This window comes from Zea mays, chromosome 2 (assembly GCF_902167145.1).
Source record: "Zea mays cultivar B73 chromosome 2, Zm-B73-REFERENCE-NAM-5.0, whole genome shotgun sequence".
Classification (NCBI taxonomy): Eukaryota; Viridiplantae; Streptophyta; class Magnoliopsida; order Poales; family Poaceae; genus Zea; species Zea mays.
In genome coordinates, this window is record NC_050097.1 from 219,849,387 (window position 1) to 219,871,048 (window position 21,662).

General features: G+C 45.9%; 2 protein-coding genes across 2 annotated transcripts; one reads left to right on the forward strand and one right to left on the reverse strand.

The window, feature by feature from the left end:
* Window positions 1–2,271: 2,271 nt before the first annotated feature.
* Window positions 2,272–3,804, reverse strand: LOC103647881 (peroxidase 2-like). Its single transcript, XM_008672378.2, has 2 exons — window positions 3,368–3,804; window positions 2,272–3,223 (listed from the first exon to the last, which is right to left on the reverse strand). The coding sequence occupies exons 1-2, from the start codon at window positions 3,719–3,721 to the stop codon at window positions 2,456–2,458; spliced, it is 1,122 nt and encodes a 373-aa protein (XP_008670600.1). The 5' UTR covers window positions 3,722–3,804; the 3' UTR covers window positions 2,272–2,455.
* Window positions 3,805–9,110: 5,306 nt separating this feature from the next.
* On the forward strand, window positions 9,111–21,509 carry LOC100283454 (serine/threonine-protein kinase Haspin). The gene is made up of 15 exons (NM_001156355.1): window positions 9,111–9,221; window positions 9,296–9,407; window positions 9,524–9,604; window positions 11,290–11,380; window positions 11,465–11,979; window positions 12,073–12,196; window positions 12,267–12,382; window positions 12,615–12,726; window positions 12,824–12,916; window positions 13,005–13,066; window positions 13,462–13,604; window positions 20,664–20,734; window positions 20,828–20,880; window positions 20,993–21,062; window positions 21,161–21,509. Exons 1-15 carry the CDS (start codon window positions 9,206–9,208, stop codon window positions 21,308–21,310), a joined length of 1,809 nt encoding a protein of 602 aa, NP_001149827.1. The 5' UTR covers window positions 9,111–9,205; the 3' UTR covers window positions 21,311–21,509.
* The last annotated feature ends 153 nt before the right edge of the window (window positions 21,510–21,662 follow it).

The window sequence follows — 21,662 nt, forward strand, 5'->3', positions numbered from 1 at the left end:
ATACCTTGAAGTTGGGAGGCCATTGGATGGCCCTAAGGTGCGGAGTAAGGGCAGATACTCCGCACGTGTCCTCCTGTCGTCGAGGATGTCGTCTGTCCCGGGGAGGGGAGTGGCGGTGGTGGTTCCTCGACCGTCCCCGGGTGGTTCCACCAGTTGAAGCTGTTGCCGACTCAGTTCGGGTGGCCTGGCTTTGAGTCGGGAAGCCATGATCTCGGTCATACTCCTCCCGACGGCGAATTTCGTTCTCGTGCCGCCGTTCGCGCGAAGCATTGATAGAGCTCCGCGCGTCTCGGCGACTGTTGATGGCGTGTCGCAGATCGTTCGGCGGGTGAGCGAGCGGTAGAAGATGGTTGGCTGCCTGAGTGAACAGGCGCCGGTATCCCTCGGCGTCGGGGGTCCGAGGAAGTCCGTCAGCTATCCGGGCTAGAACGCCTCCGACCTCGCTCGGCGTGTTCATAGCTCGGGCGAAGTCAGGGTTCAAGTTGCGCCCGAAGAGCGGATTCTCGCGTCGTTGCCTTGCATCTTGCTCGGCTTGCTCCTGAGTCCGACGGCGATCACGTCGTCGGGAGTTCCTTCGTTCCCTGAAGACGCGTTCTTCCGGAGTTTCTCCTATCTCTGAGACCTCGTCTCGCGAGACAGGCTGCTCCGGATCCCGTTCTCCAGCTGCGTGATGTCGTCGAACGTTTCTGCGTCGGTTCCTTCGTCGGCGGGATTCTCGCTGAGGCGGTTCTTCTCCGGGCGCGGTCGGTTCATCGTCGGAGACGGCGGGCGACTCTGCCCTCCCGATGAAGAGGACGTCGGGGTAGAACGGTATTGCTGCCGCAGCGACTTTCTTTCCGTTCTCCTTTGAGGTCGGGGGAACGGGAAGAACGACCGGCCTCTCCCTGATCTCCTTCCTTCTCATGATCTGTGTCCATTCTTTCGTCGGGGAAGTAGACAGCGGAGTCTTCCGGGTCAGCGAGCTTCTAGCTCCAGCCTCACCGGAGACGATCTTGTTCCAAAGAGCCGGAGGTAGCGTCTTTCCAGCATTTTCGGAGTTTGTTGGAGGAGACTTCTGTTCCGGCAGATCCGCGAGGCGGTGTAGGATTCCTTCTTCGTCCGCCACGGATGAGATCCGGGACGCATGGTGATCTTGCTGTGGAAGGTGACGGCCATTGAGCTAGCTTGGATCGTCGACACACCCCCTACCTGGCGCGCCAGCTGTCGGTGTTTTGGGTCCGACCGTACACCCGGGGTTGCCCCTCAAGGTGTTTTTAGGAGTAGGACGGTGTCGACGACTGTAGCAAAATGGTTCGTGTCGATCGCACGAGGGACAATGGACAAGATTTACAGGTTCGGGCCGCTTAGAAGTGCGTAACACCCTACGTCCTGGTGAGTTTACGAGCGTGGTTACAAGAGAATTCTCTGGATAGAGGGCGCAGAGAGTTTTTTGTGGGTGGCTAAGTAGAACAGGGTCGATCCATCTGAAGGGGTGCCCCCTAGGCCTTATATACTCGGTCGTGGAGCAGTACATGTGATACGATAACAACAAGTAGCTAAAAGATAGTGAACCTCTTGAGTTTATCCCTACGTAATCTTCGCCGACTTATCCTCGCATGGCTCTGTTGCATGAGGGCTTCAGCGCGGGAAAGTCGGGTCTCTGTTATGATCCATTCGTTCGACGTTGTGGGCCGCCTGTGTTTGCACTAACCAGTCTCACGTCTCCTTTGTTGGTTGTCTTTCCCCAGGCCCACGAAAGAATGACCTTACGAATTATTGGGCCCTTGGGCCGTTCGTGAGGCCTTTTACTTCTTTAGTGGACCCAGGGGATATCTATCCCCCACACATTTATATTGTGTTACCTTGATTGTGTGCTTTATCTTTCTAGCAAAGTTATTGGCTAGTGTTCAAGTGTAGAACCTAGCTAGATTGCCTAAATCCTTTGCGATATCGAAAGTAACCATTGAGATTGTATGCGCCTGAAAATTGTTGGAGCTTTTGGAATGCGACAAGGATCATATAGAGCAATATTTGCATCTTTCAATACCTAGTTTTGGTACCACCGTACCATGGAGGACCTTACTAATGAAGTAGACTACTCGCAATCCAATGATTAGCATGGCAAGAGATGTCTGACTCAAGGAACTCCGGGTCTAGAAAGACAACGACCTCCATGTGGGCACACATGGGCTCTGTCTCTACTTTTATGGGCTCTCTCGACACACATTCAAGAGCTGTAGTCTCTCTTACTTTTGGGTCGGAGTTAGTCTAAAACCTAACATAGAACAAGTCTTGTGTGAACAAATAAAATGTATTGCTTGAATTCAAAGTCCTTTTACAACAAAAATATCAGCATGACATTTGGATGCAAATAAAAGGAAATCAATCGCATGATAATGAATGCAAGAGGAAAATATCAAAACAAACAGACTCCTCCAGGATCTCGTGGTACGTCTTAATGTTGATATCGTGTCGATCAGTAGGTATTGTAAATGAAGCACTTCTCCCTGATCTCGGGCTTGGGTCTGTTGATGGTCCTATCCCTGATGTTGCCCATCTTCACCATGGCATCGGCGAACGCGCGGTACCAGTCTACCGCGTTGTTGGCGAAGCCGTCCACCACCTTCCTTGCGTCGTCCGTGGAGTTGAGCGCGGCGTCCGACGTGAAGAGCACCTTGCCGTTGTGCACGTTCTTATAGTACTGGTTGTCCAGGGCAACTGGCGTCACGGGGTCCTGTACCACCTTGGAGTCGAGTCCGTTTTGGTCGCAGGTCGCCTTTAGGCTCCTGGCGAGGTCGCGGTCCATGTCCGAGGGGTTAGGCGGCAGGCGGTTGGTGAAGAACCTGCAGCGGGCCACGCCGATGCTGTGCGCACCGGAGAGCGTGACCATATCGTTGAAGCCGAGGCCCTGGGCCGCGAAGCTCTTCTGGAGGTCGTCGAGGCTGTCGAACGGCCCCGGGAGGTTCTTCTCGGCCTCCTCCTTGAGGGACACGCGGCCGTCCAGGCGGCCCGCCGGCATCTGGAAGTCGATGGCGCCGTAGCTGAGGTTGCGCGTGGCGTCGCGTGCGGCGAAGGCGACGATGTCCGCGCATGACACCGTGCGGGGGCATGCCTTCTCGAGCTCGGCCTTGGCGTCGTTGATGACCTGGAACCCGCGGAGGCTGTTTATGTTGGGCAGGCCGAACATCTCCGTCTGGTCGCTGGAGCCGCTGGTGTTCCTCAGGAGAACGGAAGCATCGCAACCCTGGAAATGGAAGCATGCAATAGTAACAGCCACGCAGCAGTGCAGCACGCGGCGTGCACGTCGTCATATATCATCCACATTGCTAGTTGCCTTGCATTGCAGCATGTATCCCATATAAGATGAGATGAGAGATGACGTGCGTACCCGAACAAAGCAGTCATGGAAGAAGATACGAATGAGTCCTGCGCCAATGCCGCGGTTTCCGTTGTCCATGGCCTTCTCCACGGCCTTCCTCACGATACCTTCAGCGCCAGGGCAGTTCTTGTAGTAGCCCACGGTGAGCCCTGCCCCTGAGGGAGGAGGGAGAGGGTTTGGCGTTGGGGGTTGGCCGTCGCGGCAAGGATGCAAGAATGGGATCCACCCTCGAAGAATGCAGCCAGGGCTAGACGACGACGACGAAGCATCCTGCTGCTGCTGAGCAGAGTAAATGCTGCCCTGGCATGTCACGGACACCAGGAGCCCGAGCAAGGTGATCGTCAGGGCGGCAACCTTGGCCATTTTTTTCGCTCGTGCAGTGCAACGTACTCGCTCTGCTGGTTGCAGATGGATCGTGTGCTTGCTAGCTCGTGCTATGCTCTTGGAATGTTGCTATAGATTGATTTATATAGCAGCCAGCGCTAGCTCCTGTTGTCAAGGACCAGAACGTGCGTGCATGGGGTTGTCAGTTGCCACTGCCTGCAGCTGCAGGGATGGATGTCCGATCCCGTTCTTCGCGGCGCTGCACGTTGCGATCGAGCTCAATCAGAACGAATACAGCTCAAACGGCTGACCTGCGATATTGTATGTTAATTAAGCTCGATCGGCGCGTGGCACGCGTGCGTCGTCGTCTGATCGCCGACTCCAGAGGCTCTGATGATTCGGCAGCGCTGGGCTGGGCATCGTGTGTCTGGCCGAAAGGGGTTACAGAATTTATTCATATGAGCATATCGGCCTTGCTATCGGAAGTGATTCGTTTCTCATCTTTATCAAACATGTAGATATGATGTGTACTAGTTTATCACTAGCTAGGGAGTTGCGCTTTGATTATATACTGAAATAAAATCATCTGCTAGCTAGCTTGAGTTGTAGTTGACATTGTTCCTGCATGCAAATCATCATATGATAGATAACAATATGCCAGAATTTTAACAGCTAGCTGTCTGCCGACAGGTGTGCAAACTATTAAAATATAGGTATCTCCGCGCAATTAATAGTGCAAATAGCTATTTTTAATTTTCATTTTTTATTTGAAAATGTCTTTCAAACAAACTGTGTTTCTTTGTTTGATTATATTGGTCCAATTTGCAGCGAGCTCTCGTGTCGGTGTTCTAAAACCGCTGACTACGTGCTTTACGCATTTGGTGCGGATGGTATGCAAGACGAAAGACACAAAGATTTTATACTGGTTTCGACCGAAAGTCACTACGTCGAGTAACTTGTGTTATCTTACACTATGTTTGTAATATGGGTTACAAACTGAGCGAGAGGACGAATTACCAAGCCTCGAGGTGGTTGCTGTGAGGGACTGTAAAGGACCGGGTTTGCATCCGATATGTAGAGATTTTTTTTCTATCTTGAGGGTGTTTGGTTGATTGGTTCTATCCAACTAAAGTTTAATCCCTGTCACATTAAATATTTGAATGGTAATTATGGATGTTGAATATATTCCAATTATAAAGCTAATTACATGATGACTAAATGACAAGCACATAATTAAACCTATATTTAATAGGCATAATGGATATATTTAAATATTTGATGTGACACAAATTAAACTCATATATAGTCAGGGGAGCATGTATCTAGGTTATATAGAAAAATTAATAGAGTTAGTCACCTCATGTTTACGAAGGGCTTGCCATTGCTGCCCTCTAGTCATGTCACTCTAACCTAACTATACTAGGAGGCTCTTGGTCTTGCGGAAAGGTGTTTAGTGAGGAGGAATCTCTTAGTGCTAGTTTGGGAGCCAAAAGAGCATCTCCAAAAGCTCACCAGAAGTTTCTCCTAAATCTAGTTTTTTGAAAAAACACAAAAACGTGTGTCTAATAGTCCCCCTAAAGCGTTCCCAATTTTTTCATAGCCCTTAAAACTCCCTTATTTGTAGGGGTTTTTTGGGCTCCCCAGAAACAATTTACCGCTTTAAGGGATCTGTTGGAAAAAGGATTAAAATCAACCCCAACTAATTATTTAGATGTCCCTTAAAATTGATTTTGAGGAGTCATTTTCTAGGGAGCTCTTGGAGATGCTCTAAGAAGGGGATTTTAGCCCCTTCAACCCCCTTCAATATTTTAGCTTCCAAATTAGTCCTTAGGGAGTGTTAGCCTATGAGTTCTCTCCTCCTTCACATGTCTTGTCTAGAACGTTTGACTACCTTACGTCTATGGATCATGGCTCGTGGGTCCTTGTTGTTTTTGGAAGGGGCAGGTGGTTGGACGTCTCTAAAGTCCTTCTTATTGTACCTACCTTGTACGACACACGTCTAGCTAGGAGTGTGCATCAAGTGGTCAGAGGGCCATAAATGTGTCAACCATACATAGAGATTCATGGTACCTCTGAACCGCGACGACATAGAGTTTTATCAAGGTTATACGATTTACATTGATCTAGCTTAGGGCGACATCAGTTAGATCTGCTTGGTCGGGATGACTAGGCCGAGGTCACTTGGGACGACCAAGGTTGGGATGATCAGGTCGGGACAATTTTGGTCGAAGCCGACCTGGTAGATGTGACTAGGTCGAAGCGGTTTTAGTTGAGGGTTGTCCTAGTTAGGACCACATTAGATTGTGCTCTTCTCTTAGAATGGGCTTTTGGGGCCATATTGGGATACCTTAATTTGGTATATGTACACATCACTCATAAAGTTATTGGGTCATTCCCTAACCCTATGCAGTTTACCGCCATGAGTTGCATTGGGTGGCTGAACATGCAACCCCAGTACCCCACAATCAAGGAAAGATCCTCTTCCATCTCCATCTCCACAGCAAGGGATCCATCCTTTAGCTTAGAATTCTTCACGCCACACTCCGCACTAGCATCCTATGCCATACGCTTACGCTAGTGGCAAAGCTAGAGTGAATCAGAGGAGTGTGCAAATGTCTTGAGGGTGCATAGTGCTAACATATAGGTGGTGCATATATGGTGAAAATTTGGTCTAAACCACTGATTTTATTAATTTTCGTGGGTGCATATGCATCTGCAGACTCAAACCTAACTTCGCCCCTGGCTTAAGCAAGCTAGATAGAGAGCCACTGGTCTTGTTTGGTATAACTTATTTCACAGCTTCTTCATGAATTTAAGTAGAAGTTGTACCATACAAGACGTTTCTATAGCAGCTTATTAGTGTAACTACGAACTAAAAACAGACGATAAGTTGCTTTTCCAGTAATTGTGCAAATTAGGACCATTGTGCTCCTCCTTTGTCACCCCTAAGTTCATGTGACTTCCTTTTAAAGGTGGACCCCCATTGGAGGAAGGTTTTAGATTATTTTGAGATTGCATAGTATCACGCAAATACTCACAAAACATTACATAAATTCTATCCCGATAATCATCTTCAAAGACTGGGCCAACAAATTTTAAAAATTGACGAAGTCATCACACACGTCTGGTTATCAGTGGAAAGAAGGTGTTAAATGTTGTGGATGCAACTTAGATGAATCCATTCAACACTTTTTCTTTGACTGCCATATGGCTAGATGTGTTTGGAGAGCTGTACAAATTTCATTTAACATTATTCCACCTTCGTGCATCCAACATATGTTTGGCACTTGGCTAAAAGTTTGAATTCTAGACTTAAGAGTCTGACTTGGGTTGGAGCTAGAGATGGCAATGGGTAAATACCCACCGGGTATTACTACCCCATACCCATACCCACGACAAAAAAATAACCCCATCGGGTCACCCATATACACTGGTGGGTATGGATTTACCCCCATACCCATTGGTATGGGTCACCCATCAGGTCATCCATACCCACAAAAAATAAACATCTATCAAAATATTATATTATACAAATGTCAAGTATATCCATCTAAATACCATTGTAAAATTTCTAGCATTATTTAATCATTAGTTCAACACACCGAAGATAAATGGATAAAGTAGTAACACTAGGACAATACTGCATATCACATTACATGTTCCATTACATGGTCATTAAATTGTCGTTAAGCCTTCTATGACATTATGGCCTAAAAGGTTGTTAAATAGTAAAAAAGATGGATGATTAAAGTCCAAGTTCATGCTTGGGCTAAGTTTATATTGGGTATTTATACCCACGGGTTAACGGGTATGGGTGAAGATGGAACGTTCTAATACCTGCTGACCCATTGGGTGAAGATTTTTTATCAATAACAGACCCACGGCCACGGGTAGAATATTTAGCCCGCATACATACCCTAATGGAGTAAATACCCATCTGGTATCGGGTCGCGGGTACCCATTGCCATCTCTAGTTGGAGCATGTGCTCTCTGTTGGGCTATATGGTAAGCCCTATTGGGCTATATGGTTAAACCGTAATGATGTGGTTTTTAATACTGCACAAATTTTCACTCCCTTGCAGGTCACCTCTAGAGAAACACATTGGACAAGATTCTGGACACTGTTGTAGAAGGAGGAGGACAGACCTCAAGTAAAATGGGGCTGTCATGTGCTTGAGACTATAATGATGGAGATCTTTTCAAATTTTCAAATGAAGTACGATCTAATTATAATTTAAACGAAAACGGTATCCCTGACGAGGACTTATCTACGCGATGAACGGGGATAAGGAAGAATTGTCTTTCACACGTGTTTGTGAGATCTCCGTGGGGATTTTTTTTTTTGTTGCGAGGACGAGTATGGAGTGCTAAAATAGGAGCCATCACTAGTTGAACAACGGCAGGAAGCTACTTGTTCAGTAGTTCGTCCGCTGTGATTTCGAAAGGCGCCGCTAAGACACTGACAGGTCCACGAGATTTGCCCCAGTGAGGTCGACACAATCCTCGTCCAAGAAGCGCCGCACTAGCTGAACAACGGCAGGAAGCTACTTGTTCAGTAGTTCGTCCGCTGTGATTTCGAAAGGCGCAGCTAAGACATTTGACAGGTCCACGGGATTTGCTACAGTGAGGTCGGCACAATCCTCGTCCAAGAAGTGCCGCTAAGGGCCCGTTTGGCACAGCTCCAGCTCCTGATTCTAAGCGAGGATCTGGAGAAGCCGTGCCAAACGGGTATTTTTTTAAACTGATTCTCGTGTGGAGCCGAAAGATTTGGAGTCGTTTTTGTGAAGAAAGGTAGGATCTAAAAAAACCTGCTCCACCCTCCCTTAAAACAGCTCCTCAACCAACCAAATATGAACCTCCCCTTAAAGTTTGATCGAAATTACCCGCAATTGCCATTGGACAAAAACATAACGAGCCAATTTATGGATTAAACATTTGAGACCATTTTATGCACTACTATGATGGAAATATTTTATATGTTATTGTTTCATAATTTTTTTCCGTATATGCATCCTACTTATTGGTTTGTAACAAAGTTAAACTGCAAAGGGTAAAACAGACAATCGCCACAGACCACCAACTCTCAGCAGACAAGAATCAGTTTACTTGCCAAACGGTTTTAAAAATGATTCTGATTCTCTAGAAGAATCAGGAGGATCAGCTCCTCACGAGGATCAGGATCTGAAGCTAAAGAAGCAGGAGTTGGAGCTTTGCCAAACGGGCCCTAAGTAATAGACAGCCACAAAAGATCCGCTCCCGTGAGTCTGGCCCAAGCCTCTCGGGTCCACAAAACCTCACTCCACTGTCTACTCCGCCGAGCCGACCACTGCACCCCGCGGCCCCGCCGCTCCGCTCGTCTGCCCTGGCGTCGCCATCGGCCATTCCAACGGCCGCGGAATTCGAATTCATTCATACGCATTCCAGAGTCCAGACTCATTTCAAACTACCCCGCCGCTCCGCCTCGACCCTCCCCTCCTCCCCAATCCCGCGCCCTTCCACCCTCCCGCCGAAAGCCCAGCCCGGATGGCGTCTCTAGAAGGTACGCGCTCGCCCTGTCCGCTCCGCGGGGAGATCGCGCCGTCCGCTAACCCGCTTGACCTTCTCCTCGCGCAGGCGACCGGTGGTCGGAGATCGTGGCCAGCGGCCGTGCCCGGCCGCCCCGCGTTGGCGTCGTGTACGGTCGTCGCCTGGTCGAGGAATCGTCCGGCAGGGCCAACATGGAAACGTAAGAGCGCTCCTGGCCGCTGCCAATCGTTCGTTCGTTCGCCGGCTTGGCACTGGTTTTGTGGATTTAGGGCTGCCTCTGCTGTGATTAGGTGACGCGTTTTCCTGTTCCCGCAGGAGAGCCAGCTTCAGTGGCCTGCGGCGCCCGAGCTTCGTGCCGCGCAAGCGAACCAGCTGGAACCGGTCGCTTTCCATCAGGTGCGCCTTGCTTACATTTCTCGTTCTCTTCAGTAGCAGATATGTTCATGTGACGCACAACTTCACTTTCACTAATTCACTTTACAACGCTTCCATTAGACACTGTCTCCAGTAATGTCACTGGAGACCAATTCCTTTACAAAGTCTGGTGGATGGGTCCAACATCTTTTACCTGAATCGAGGGCTCGAGGCATTCCCCATTTCCATTACACATATAGCGAAATAAGTCAGTTACTCTGATAGTTCAGAGAAATGAAATGAGAAAAAAAGGAGATAACAGAACATGAACCTAACAGCCCCCTTTCATCTATTGCAATCTGATTCAGGCGTCATAGCTAGACAGAGAACGACTGACCACAGAGCACTACACGGCTACACGCATTCAGGTTTACAGATAAACAAAGAACGACACCAGACCCAGTACAACAGCATCTTCAGGTGCATCTGTCAGATTCCTGGTCATCATCACCTTGGTGATCCATATCCCTCAGCTTCTTCAACACCACCTTTGGTTGATCTTTATCAGCAAGGATTCTTGACTCGGTCTGAAGCATGGTGTTCACCCCTTCCAGTAGTCCTTCTTTGCCCATTTCAGCGTAAACAACCTGTCCAATAAAGCATAAGAGCGCATGCATAACAAATAATCACAAAAAGATGTTTCACAAACTTTCCCCTCAAAGCATGCTTTATTTCTTGTTTTCCAAATGGCACAGCACAACGCTGCATTGCCTAACGCGTGGAATTTCTGTCCACCCGGAATCCAAAGATCACACCATCTCCACGTTTGATGTAGATTCTTAGGGACATGATCTGCTCCAAAGCATTTAGCTGTAACTGACAACATAACCTTGGCCATGTTACAGTTGAACAACAAATGTGGGATATTTTCCATTTGATTACAGAAAATGACATGTAGGATCCCCACAATTTTTGTTTGGTCATGTTTTCTTTAGTTAGAACAACATTGTTCTTGATCAAACATAATAAGTTTTTTGATTTTTTTTTTTGGAAATTTACCTTCCAAATGTTTCTGTATGTTGGACCAGCAACATTCACTGTCAAGCATTATTGTTTCCAAACTTCCACATAATTACATCTGGTTCATCAACAAGTTGAAACTTCATCACATCAATGATTCCAATTTTTTTCTCAGCTCATCAACAAGCCATCTACTGAAAGTACTTTGAGTTTTTTCCTCCTTAACCTGGCTTACCAAAATGTCCTTCTTATCACACATTTTGAACAAATCAGAGAACGTATCACACTATCACATAAAGCTTTATCATAAAGCCAAGAATTTTACCAGAATTTCCAATTCTGATGTGGATTACTCTATACCTTGCATGTAGATCATTTTTACTTTTAGAAGATCAGCCCAGATAGGAGAATTGTCAAATATGTGCTTCACAGAATTGATGGATCCCTTTTTTTATATATTTGAATATGATAATATCTTGCCATAGGCCTTCTTCCTTTTCTAACCTCCACCACCGCCACAAGCCTTCATCCACATGAATGCACAATGGGCACACGGTATCTATTTTAATTCCTCTGCTTGCTATGTTACAACGTACTGGCAGGTTGTTATGAGCCAACCTCCAAACAAACATTTTCACTTTGTTAGCAAGTTTCGGCATTATATGAATCTTAAGTAAGTTTTTAGCTAACAAATGTTTTTAATACAGAGGGAGAGAGAGTATCTTCGTCGCACCTGGTGCAAATCTTCAACAGAAACCATGTGAAGCAATGAAACGACCACCGAAACCGTGCAACCGAGTGCTGACTCTACTATTTTTACATGCATATTTTTCTGAATTTGTTGAAGTAAGTTTTTTGTTAAGCTTGTCATGTTGTTTACAGAAGAAACGTCTGGGTGGCCCTCCTGATTTGAGCAAGGAGAAGGCATATTTTGAAGAGATCGATGCTTTTGATCTTATGGAAGAAAGTCCTTCTCCTAAGAACTTTGCCTCGTGGACCAAAGGAATGGGGCAGAATCTCATAATTCATGATCTGCCTGCAATATTGGAGAGATGGAAAATTTCTACCCTTGCAAGACGTGTGTCATCTGAGCCCTTGTTTGACATTGTGGAGACGCCAATCTTACCATCAGTCCTCAGTAACAGCAGTACATCTAACAACGGGTCAGAGACATACACCGCTGGAAGGGCAATCTCTGTAAGCTACACTGATATCAGTTTAAAGAGCATTGCAGAAGACAGTCTGATTACATCATTCGGTAAAGTGAAGATTAAGGAAGAGCCTGTTGAAGCCAGCATTCCATGGAATGGTGAAGCTCTGACTGCTTTTGATCAGCTCCTCATGGTTTGCAGGCAGTCTGCACCAGTTACACTGGCAGAAGTATTCTCTGCTTATTGGTAGGTGTTCTATCTTTCAAGATAAATTTTATTTCTTTGTTTTCTAGATGCTTTTGTGGTTCACCACTAGTTAATGATATTGTTCATGGATAGTGAGCTAGGCAGCATCAAGAAGCTTGGTGAAGGGACCTATGGGGAGGCCTATAGGGCTGGAAGAACTGTGTGCAAAGTGGTACCTTTTGACGGAGACTTGTTAGTCAATGGAGAAAGCCAAAAGGTTCAGTTCATTAATTAGTGTTATCTGGTCTATATTTGTTTGGTACTCATGAGGTGGTTCTGTTTTGTAGAGATCGGAAGAAATACTTGAGGAAGTCTTACTTTCTCTAACGCTTAATAATCTGAGAGCAGACCGGGGTGGTGATGTTAAAACAAATTCATGCAATGGCTTCATTGAGACAAAAGAGTATGTGCCTTTCATTGTTCCTTGCAGTGGGGAAATACATAAAACTTTAACTGTATTTGTAGCTTGTATGAAGAACCTGTGTTCTTTCAAAATTCCACAGCATTATTTATCAAGAAATTGTGCTAAATGATTAAAGCCTGGCTTCAGATAATTTTGATTTTGTCTGTACAAAGGTACTTCATAACACTAAATACCTTGGTTTGAATACCTCTCAAGTTCATATATCTTGCAGCTTTCGAGTTTGTCAGGGGCCATATGACCCTTTTCTGATTAGTGCTTGGGAAGACTATGATGCGAAACGTGGATCTGAAAATGACCATCCAAAGGAGTTTACAAGGGAACAGGTAAGTCTTCATCTGAGGGAAACAAAATATCGTTATGGTGGAACATGGGACACCATGCCTGTTAATTTACCTCTTACATAAGTAAGTTTTGTTTCAGTGCTACATTGTCTTTGTTCTAGCTGATGGTGGCACTGATCTTGAAAGTTTTGCTCTAGTTGAGTATAATGAGGTTCACAGTTTACTGGTTCAGGTCTGCACCATGCATTTTATAATATTATATCTGTGTGACCTCAACTACAAAGTTCTAAGGATAGCTATATTTCATTCTATTGATGCAGGTTACTGCTTCCTTAGCAGTAGCTGAAAGTGCTTGTGAATTTGAACATCGAGATCTGCACTGGTATGTCCTCTCAACACAGCTTTGGTTGATTCATGTCTTTAATTTGAAGCCTCAGAGTTAATATTAATTTGTATAGTGAAAACAATGTGTTGATGTATAATAAAATCATAAAAATACATTTAATACCTAAGTGCTTTAGCTTTCACGACCTAATGCTATTTTCAACTGTCAAAATGTTTTTGTTATAGAGCTATGTAAGTTCATGTGGACCTTTGATAGAGTAGTAGTAGATTTAAGGAGTAAAAATAGCCAATTTGGTGCCAGATATAGGTAGTAGTACTGTAGTAGATTTAAGGAGTGGAGAGTGTTACTTGTTATGAAAATTCATATCGAGACAAACCAGTGTGCTCATATTATGGTTAACAGTTAACATCACTATGTGCCTGGCATGGCAGGGGTAACATTCTTTTGGCTCAAGAGGAAACTCCAGATACAAATCATACAATGAGCTTCACTCTTCAAGGGAAGAGGATGCATGCAAGAACTTTTGGTCTGAATGTCTCTATAATCGACTTCACTCTTTCTCGGATCAACACAGGTGCCCCCAAATATTTTTATACTTCTTTTTTATTTAGAACTACGCAGGAGAAATACATCTCATTTCATTAAGGAAGAAAAATAACAGTTACAAGGAGGGGGTGAACACCTCCTAGGTGCACTAGAAACACTACACAACAGCTAAAAACGACCACCCGAGACCACACCCACTAAGGGCATCATGGAGCAGCTGGCGGCAGCCCAGCCTAGGCGGCCAGCAGTAGTTAGAGAAGATTTAGGAGATAAGATTTGTTAGAGAAGATTTAGGAAAGATTAGTTAGATAAGGAGGAGGAGATTAAGGAGATAAGATTAGTTAGAGAGAAAAAGGGGATCTCAGATCTGATCTCTTAGGATTAGGATTATGAGGGAGTATAAATACTTGTAAACATCTTTGTGGAAAATTAAGCAAGAAAAGTATTAGCTCGCTTCCTCAACAGGAAGTCGGGCGCTCCCTTCACCTGTGTGTCCTTGCGCCCTCGCCCTTCAGCTTGCAACGACGGCGCCCTTGCGCCAACAGTCGTCGCGCCCAACCTTCTCCCATCCCTACAACCTGCGCAACCTTCCAGGTAGGATCTGTGATCCTATCAACCTGGTACCGAGATGGCCAGCGATCCTCAAACATCAACCACCCACCGGCCACCAGCCTCCATCGTCCCAGTGTCAACCACCACCACGGCGCTGCCACCACCATCCTCGTCCACACCGGCCCTCACAATTGAATCCATAGCTGATGCAGTCCAGGAGCTGGCAAGATTTATGGCGACCATGCAGGCCTTCCTGACGGCATCACGATTACCATACCCACCTTCCACCATTGTCCCATCACCACCACTCTATAGCCTTTCACCCACCACCACGCTAGGCATGCCCTTGCACCTATTGCTGATGCCAGCGTCACCATCCCCAATCCCCTCCTATGTGTTGGCCCCAATGGGAACTGCGCAGTATACAATGGCGACATCACTAGCTGTAGGATCTAGGACACCGGCTAGAGGGGGGTGAATAGACGGTTTTAACTAAAATCAAAGACACTAGAGAAATTTAATCAATACGATAAGATATAAATTCTTTAGCTATGACAACCAAGCAAACTACGATGAACAATTATGGCAATGCTAGAAATGAGATACAATACACAAATTACTAACTACTTGCAAAGTAATAAGTAAAGAGTGAAGAGAATGACACCGAGTTTTATCCCGTGGTATCGGTGATTTGCTGATCACCCCTAATCCACGTTGAGGTCGGCTTCAAGCTCTCAGTTGCTCCTCTATCAAGACACGGCTTGATCTTTGAGCCAAGTGGACAAGAAATCACTCAATACCTCGATTCCACTAGCGCCGCCTTTGCCGCTCTGGCGAGGTAGGCGCGAACTCCTCACAATCAACATCGTAGCTCCTCCACAATCTTCACGGAGAGCTTGACGGAGACAACACCCGAGCCGTCTAGGAGGCGACAATCTCCAAGAGTAACAAGCCAATGACGCTTGCTCGATGTACCACCTAGTGCCTCAATGATCACCAATGGATGCAATTACACTAGGAACACTCAATCTCTCATTAGAATGCAATCCCAAACAAAGAGTATGAGAGAATGAGTTAGAGGATCACAAATGAGCTCAATGTGTGCTAGGAATGGCCAAGAGAGTCCTCACACACGAGCTCCACTTCTATTTATAATCCGCCTCACAATTCACAATTTATATATCTATTACTTGCAAGTAGTTAGTAATTTGTGTATTGTCTATCATTTCTAGCATTGCCATAATTGTTCATCATAGTTTGCTTAGTTGTCATAGCTAGAGAATTTATATCTCTTGTCATATTGATTAAATTTCTCTAGTGTCTTTGATTTTAATTAAAACCGTCTATTCACCCCCTCTAGCCGGTGTCCTAGATCCTACAAGTATAACTACTTGTAAACATCTCTGTGGAAAATTAAGCAGGAAAAGTATTAGCCCGCTTCCTCAATAGGAAGTCGGGCGCCCCCTTCACTTGTGCGTCCCTGCTCCCTCGCCCTTCAGCTTACAGCGACGGCGCCCGCAGCCATGGCATCCAGCCTTCTCCCATCCCTACAACATGTGCAACCTTCCGGGTAGGATCTGTGATCCTATCATCACATGTGGGATTCAGCAGCCACTTGTGGTTGAGATTCAACTCCATCAAACATGCAAGAATTTCTATGTTTTCAAAATGACCAAGGAATTGAATCCTTTTTAAAAATCTTTGGGGATAGCTTTCGTGGCCTTACATCACCAGGTCCAAAACTGGCTAGAAGAATTCGGGCGTGGAACCACGTCAAGATTAAGTTTTCTCAAAATCCATTCCCATACTTCTCTGGTCAACACACAGGAGAATAGAATGTGATGTATGGTTTTCTCCGCCTGGTCACAAAATGTGCATGCTGCTTGATGGGGTAACCCTTGCTTAGCCATGCAATCCGAGGTCCAGCACCGATTGTTGATGGCCAGCCAAGCAAAAAACTTACAGTGAACGTCGCTTGTGCCCAACTTTTCTAGCTAGGGGGCAAACTGAATGGTTCCAATGAACGTCGCTTGGTAGGCTGATTTACAGGAATATGCTCCAGTAGAGGAAATTTTCCATAGATGCCGGTCAGGAACTTCTGGCTGCAGCACCACTCCATCCACCAAGTCCCAGATTGATAGATATTCAGCAAGGAACTGAACTATGAGTGCTCCTTTGATGTCTGCCACCCAAGATCTGTTCACAAGTGTCTGGCTCACTGTATGCCGCTGCACAGTTTTTTTTAGGTACTGAATTAAAGAGGTTAGAAACCAATTCCGCAACAGTCTTTCCTTGTAGACATCTGTCAGCCCAGAATTTTGCAGTTTCACCATTGCCGACCAAGGTGATTACTTCACCGCTGCTATCCCCAAAGTTTTTTTACTTATTAATAGACTAAGTTCTTCATTTTTGCGTTGCATTTACTGCTGTCTCTGCAGTTTGCAATATTACTTCATTCTTTGAAGTGTTTCGTCATTTCTGGCAATTGTACAACAAATTTTTTTTGCCATGTGTAAATAAGAAATTGTTGCAACTAATAGAGGGGAATTACGAATACTTGGTCTCCTTACTGGATTTGAGAAATCCCTTAAAGTTGGATGTGGCAATCTTCTAGCTTATCCAAGTTTATTGACTCATTTAGAAAGTACAAGGTAGACACACTCAGCATACACGTGTTGTTGGTCCTCTACACACTGGAAATTTACCGTTTGACTCAGAATTTAGGGATTGAACTTAGGTGGGGTGGATGCACAGTTCTAGACCTAGCCACAGGGGCAGAGGTTAGGTAAAAGGCCAACCTTGGACATCCCCCTTAGCTTATTAAGTTGTCTTAGTTGCCATATAGTAAACCATGGTTAATTTGATGAGTAAAATATAATTCTAGTCCTTATACTTGTTCGGTTGTACCAACCCGATACATAAACTTTTAAAGTATGTCTTTTAAGGACCCAATCTCTATTCGGGCCACCATTACATCTTAACGGATTGTTGTGGCCCACATGTCAGTTGTCATGGTCTGTTGAATCCCGTTTACCCTTCCCTCTCCTTCCTCGATGTCTGACATGTGGGCCACAACAACCTGTAGGATATAATAGAGACCCAAATAGATATAGAGCCCTTAGAGCATCTCCAACAATGCCTCAAACTAGTGCCTCAATTTGAAATATGAGGCTCTACATAGGAAAAACTACTCCAACAGTGCCCCATTTCATAAAATTTTGTCAAAAAATTATAGGGCACTCTCTCAAGTGACTCAAATATATTACACCGTAGTGGGCTGCCCTATAATCTAGATTTGAGGCTTTACTGTTGGAGCGAGGTGTTTTGTTGGTGCCCTAAATTCTATAAAATATACTTATTTTCAAATTATAGGGCATTTTTATAGGTCACATTGTTGGAGATGCTCTTAGAGCATCTCCAACAGCTTCTAAAAACATATCTCCCAATAAACAGGTATTGGGACGTCCTTAAAATACTTTGCTCCTTAAAAAAGTTCATACTCCAACAATTCCCTTTCAGAATGTACGACAGAGTCATGGAGAGAGAATCACTGTCGTCTTCCCCCGCATACGGCTCAAGATGCGCACTTCTCTGCTTATGGATTCAAACACATGGCCACCAGCCCACCACCATTTATATGACAAAGATGACTACGTGAAGGGGGAAACACAATAGAGCAAATAAAAACATAACAGAACACAACCCCATTAATCATCCAGGCTTCAATCGTCCAGAGCTCAGCGAAGAACATGCAACAGGGGGAATGGCAGGGACATCCCTCTCGGCCTCTCCTACAGACCATGCCCAAATCAGAAATCACCACGATACTCATTCAAATCGAAAACAAAACTGGCAGCTTGAAGCCACAATATCTTGTTTAGAAATCAAACAGTAGCATCCGGTTCAGGCTTGAAGCCAGCCAAACGAACTTGCCCACAATCTGTCAGCAGAGGTGGCGGAGCTGCCTCCGTGGGAGAACGTACGGGAGCGGCTCAGCGTCAGGGTCGGCTTCGGCGGTGATGGTGTAGGCTGGCTGGCCGACGAGCGCCGAGGTAGCTGAGGAAGGCGGCAGCCAGCACACGCGACGGCGCGAGCAGAAACATGGATTGGAAGGAGTAAGAACGGCACAAATTTCCGCCGTGAGTGCTCTGTTTTGCGTGTGCGGGTGGATAGGGTATAGGGAGCTATTGAATAGCTTCTTTTTTTGTTTTTTCTCCTAAAATAGGATTGGGAATAATCTTTTTGGTTATTATTGGAATCTCTGGAAATTTCTTCAGGGGTCCTACCCTAATAAGAGGGAGATGCCTACTTTTTTTGAAACATTTTCGGTCGTTTTGGTAGATGAAGAGGGAATTGTGAGAGCGGACGTTCCTTTTAGAAGAGCAGAATCCAAATATAGTGTTGAACAAGTAGGCTCGACATTAGTTGCCCTGGTGTATATCCCGGAGTACTCCTATGGCCGATCTGTCACCCATACATGAAGGCCTTGGCCCCGTCCCATGTGGAGCCCCCCTTACGGCTTAGTCAGTTATTTTCTTTTGTCAGAGTGGATTCGGACCGCCACTTCTCTGAAAGCATGGTTCTTGCCTCCCTCCTTGGAGCTCGTCCATTCGTTGGGTTGGGTGATCCCTTGCTCTCACGTTCGAGTGTTTGCTCGTCGTTTAGGCCGGTGAGCAATGATTTCAAGTCGCCTAGTCGCCTGGTCGAACACTGGGACCGACCAGGCGACTAGTCGCGATTAGGCGACGACTAGGGCGACTAGTCGACCCCTAGTCGGTCCTAGTCGGTCCCTGGTCGTCCTAGACTATTAGCTATACTTATATAGGTATATATATAAATAGCTTGGGATGCAAGCTCTGGTTGAATTGCTGCTATAGCCTTTTCAACAAAAGCAGCAGAGTCTAGAGTAGCAGAAGCTGCTGAACCAGCACCAGGAGCACCACCTGATGCGGCCGATGATTCTACATTATTCATAATAACTTCCACTTGTGCACGGCCAGCAACAAACTCTGTATAGGGCAGCAGGCCAGCAACACAGCATTGGTTGAATTGGGGGAGCAGGAGGGACAACAGGAAGTCAGCAACCATCCACTACATGCAGTACAAAGAAGGGAGAGAAGTGGAGGGAGCAGGAGAGACCTTCAGATGATGTGCTCATCTCGCCACTGGTTTGCAGCCACAGCCGCTGCAGGACTCCAGGAGAATGGGCAGGGACGCAGGGTGCTGTGCCGCTGCCCGCCGGTGTAGCCGCCGCCCGCCGGTGTCCAGGACTGCAGGGGCAGTGGCGCAGTGCAAGAGAAGGAGAGGCAGGGGCGGTGCAAGAGAGGAGAGGAGAGGACAGAGGAGATGTGCAGAGAGCCAGTGTTGGCGGCTAGGGTAGAATAGGAGAGGAGAGGAGACTTGCAGTCACTATAGATGGGCTAAAAAAGGCCCAATAACTTAACCCTAGCCAGGACGACCAGATCACACAAGTCGGGCGACTAGTCGCCCTAGTCGAAGATTAGTCGGACGACCAGGACGACTAGGTTGTCTAGTCGAGTCGTCCACCAAAATCGTGCACTAAATACCGACCAGCCCGACTAATCGCGATTAATCGCGATTAGTCGGACGACTTGAAATCACTGCCGGTGAGTGACATTTTTGCTCATTGCAGTCACTTAAGAGACATACTTTAAAAGTTTATGGTGAAAGGGTCTCTAGCTGAATTGGTTAGGTGGTCTGAATAGCACTCTCCAGGTCTTGGGTTCGACTCCCCATGGGAATAAATTTTAGGCTGTGGTTAAAAACATCTCTTATCTGTCTCATGCCAAAGCATAGGTCTAAAGCCCGGCCTTGGGCATCAATACCGCTATATATGGGTGGGACAGGGGTTCGAGGGTTTTCTCGACCTTTGTGAGAAGGTCTTTTTAATATAATACTCTAGGGCCGTCTTACCTCCGCAGGTCGAGTTTTTTTTTAAAAAGTTTATGGACCGAATTGACACAGCCAGACAAGTTTAAGGACCGGAATTGTATTTTACTCCTAATTTGATCCATGCATCATTAGTGGGGGGCCTTTAAGATTTTGCTTAAGCTCGACCACTGCCTAACTTACACTTCAAATCTTTAGAACTAATTGTTAGTCAGCTAATAAGTTGTTAGCTAGGTTGGAGCAGCTAACAACTAATAGCTATTTGAGATATAAATAATTAGCTGGTTTATTAGCTGACTCGTTATGAACCTCTAAGCTAATTTTAGTTGCTAACTACTCGTTTTAGAGTGCCTTAGCCAGTACGATACGAACAAGACAATGTATGCTTAATAAAAAGAATACTTGTCATTTCTGGCTCTTATTTTTACTGCAGTTTTTGTCAGCTTGAAAAGGTTGAATACATGAACAGAGTTGAGCAAAAACAGTTTATGCCAGACAATCAGCGACATCATTTTGAAACTTCGTTCTCCTAGCACAGAAGTGATTGTAGATCATTTAAAGAATAGGACATGTAATGCAGTAACTTTATTTTGCCTCTCTTGTATTCCTTGATATTTTGTTCCAGGAACTGCCATTCTTTTTCTTGACCTGTCTGCGGACCCTGCACTATTTCAAGGGAAAAAGGGAGATAAACAGGTTTTCTTCTGATCTAACCTGCCTTGCCTGATAGTAGAGTGTTAAAACATCATTACGTGTTTTACCTGACGCATTGGATCTCGTTGTTTGCAGGCAGAAACATATCGAAGAATGAAACAAATCACCCAGGAACACTGGGAGGGCAGGTAAACAGTAATCAGAGTCCTCTTCGATATGTTTGCAGCATGCCACGTTGAAGTTCCCTTGAAGAAGTTACCTGACGCTGTACTTGGTCCTCAATCTGTACTTGCGCTGCAGCTTCCCGAAGACAAACGTGGTGTGGTTAATCTACCTTGTAGATATGGTGCTACAGAAGCTGAAATCACCTGTGAGTTCATCATCCCCCTCTGCATTTCAGCCTCTACTGACATTACCTGTGTGTGACCCAACGAATATATCCATGCGAACTTTTTTTTTTTTGGCTAGGCTCATGGCAACAAAATCGAGCGGGAGCTTCGCTCGCTCAAGAAACGCCTGGCGTCTTACGAGTCCGCTGGAGATTGTCTACGCGACCCCTTCTTCGCTGATGTGTTGCTGATCGAGGATGACCAGGTCCCTTCAATGCCTCCTCTGTAGGTGGATATGCGAACCGGCAGATCGAGGGTGTTTGGGTTTTAGGGTTGTGTTATTTATGACCACTGAAACACCTGACGTGTAGAGAACGCAATGCCTGAGGCACGCAAGAGAGCTTACTGTTGCCCGGCCGCCTTTTGTAACTACTCGTTACTCGTATAACTGATCACGTTGGTGCTGGCTGGTGGCTGGGTTCGTTGTCACTGACGATGCAATCGGGATTCCAAATGCAGCCTACCAGTTTCCTCGGTGAGCAGCGTACTCGACTTCGAGGAGCACAGGAAAAACCAGCACTGGGCGTCGAAGCATGCAAAACTGAGAATTTCCATCACAATCCCACAAACCAGTCACAACT

Excerpts from the sequence above, each read along its gene's own strand:
- LOC100283454 (NM_001156355.1), top strand. Across the intron at positions 11,980-12,072 it reads GAAGTATTCTCTGCTTATTG|TGAGCTAGGCAGCATCAAGA; the intron begins GTAGGTGTTCTA and ends GTTCATGGATAG. Across the intron at positions 13,067-13,461 it reads GAACATCGAGATCTGCACTG|GGGTAACATTCTTTTGGCTC; the intron begins GTATGTCCTCTC and ends CTGGCATGGCAG.
- LOC103647881 (XM_008672378.2), bottom strand. The coding sequence starts at position 3,721 with ATGGCCAAGGTTGCCGCCCTGACGATCACCTTGCTCGGGCTCCTGGTG. Across the intron at positions 3,224-3,367 it reads TCCATGACTGCTTTGTTCGG|GGTTGCGATGCTTCCGTTCT; the intron begins GTACGCACGTCA and ends TTCCATTTCCAG.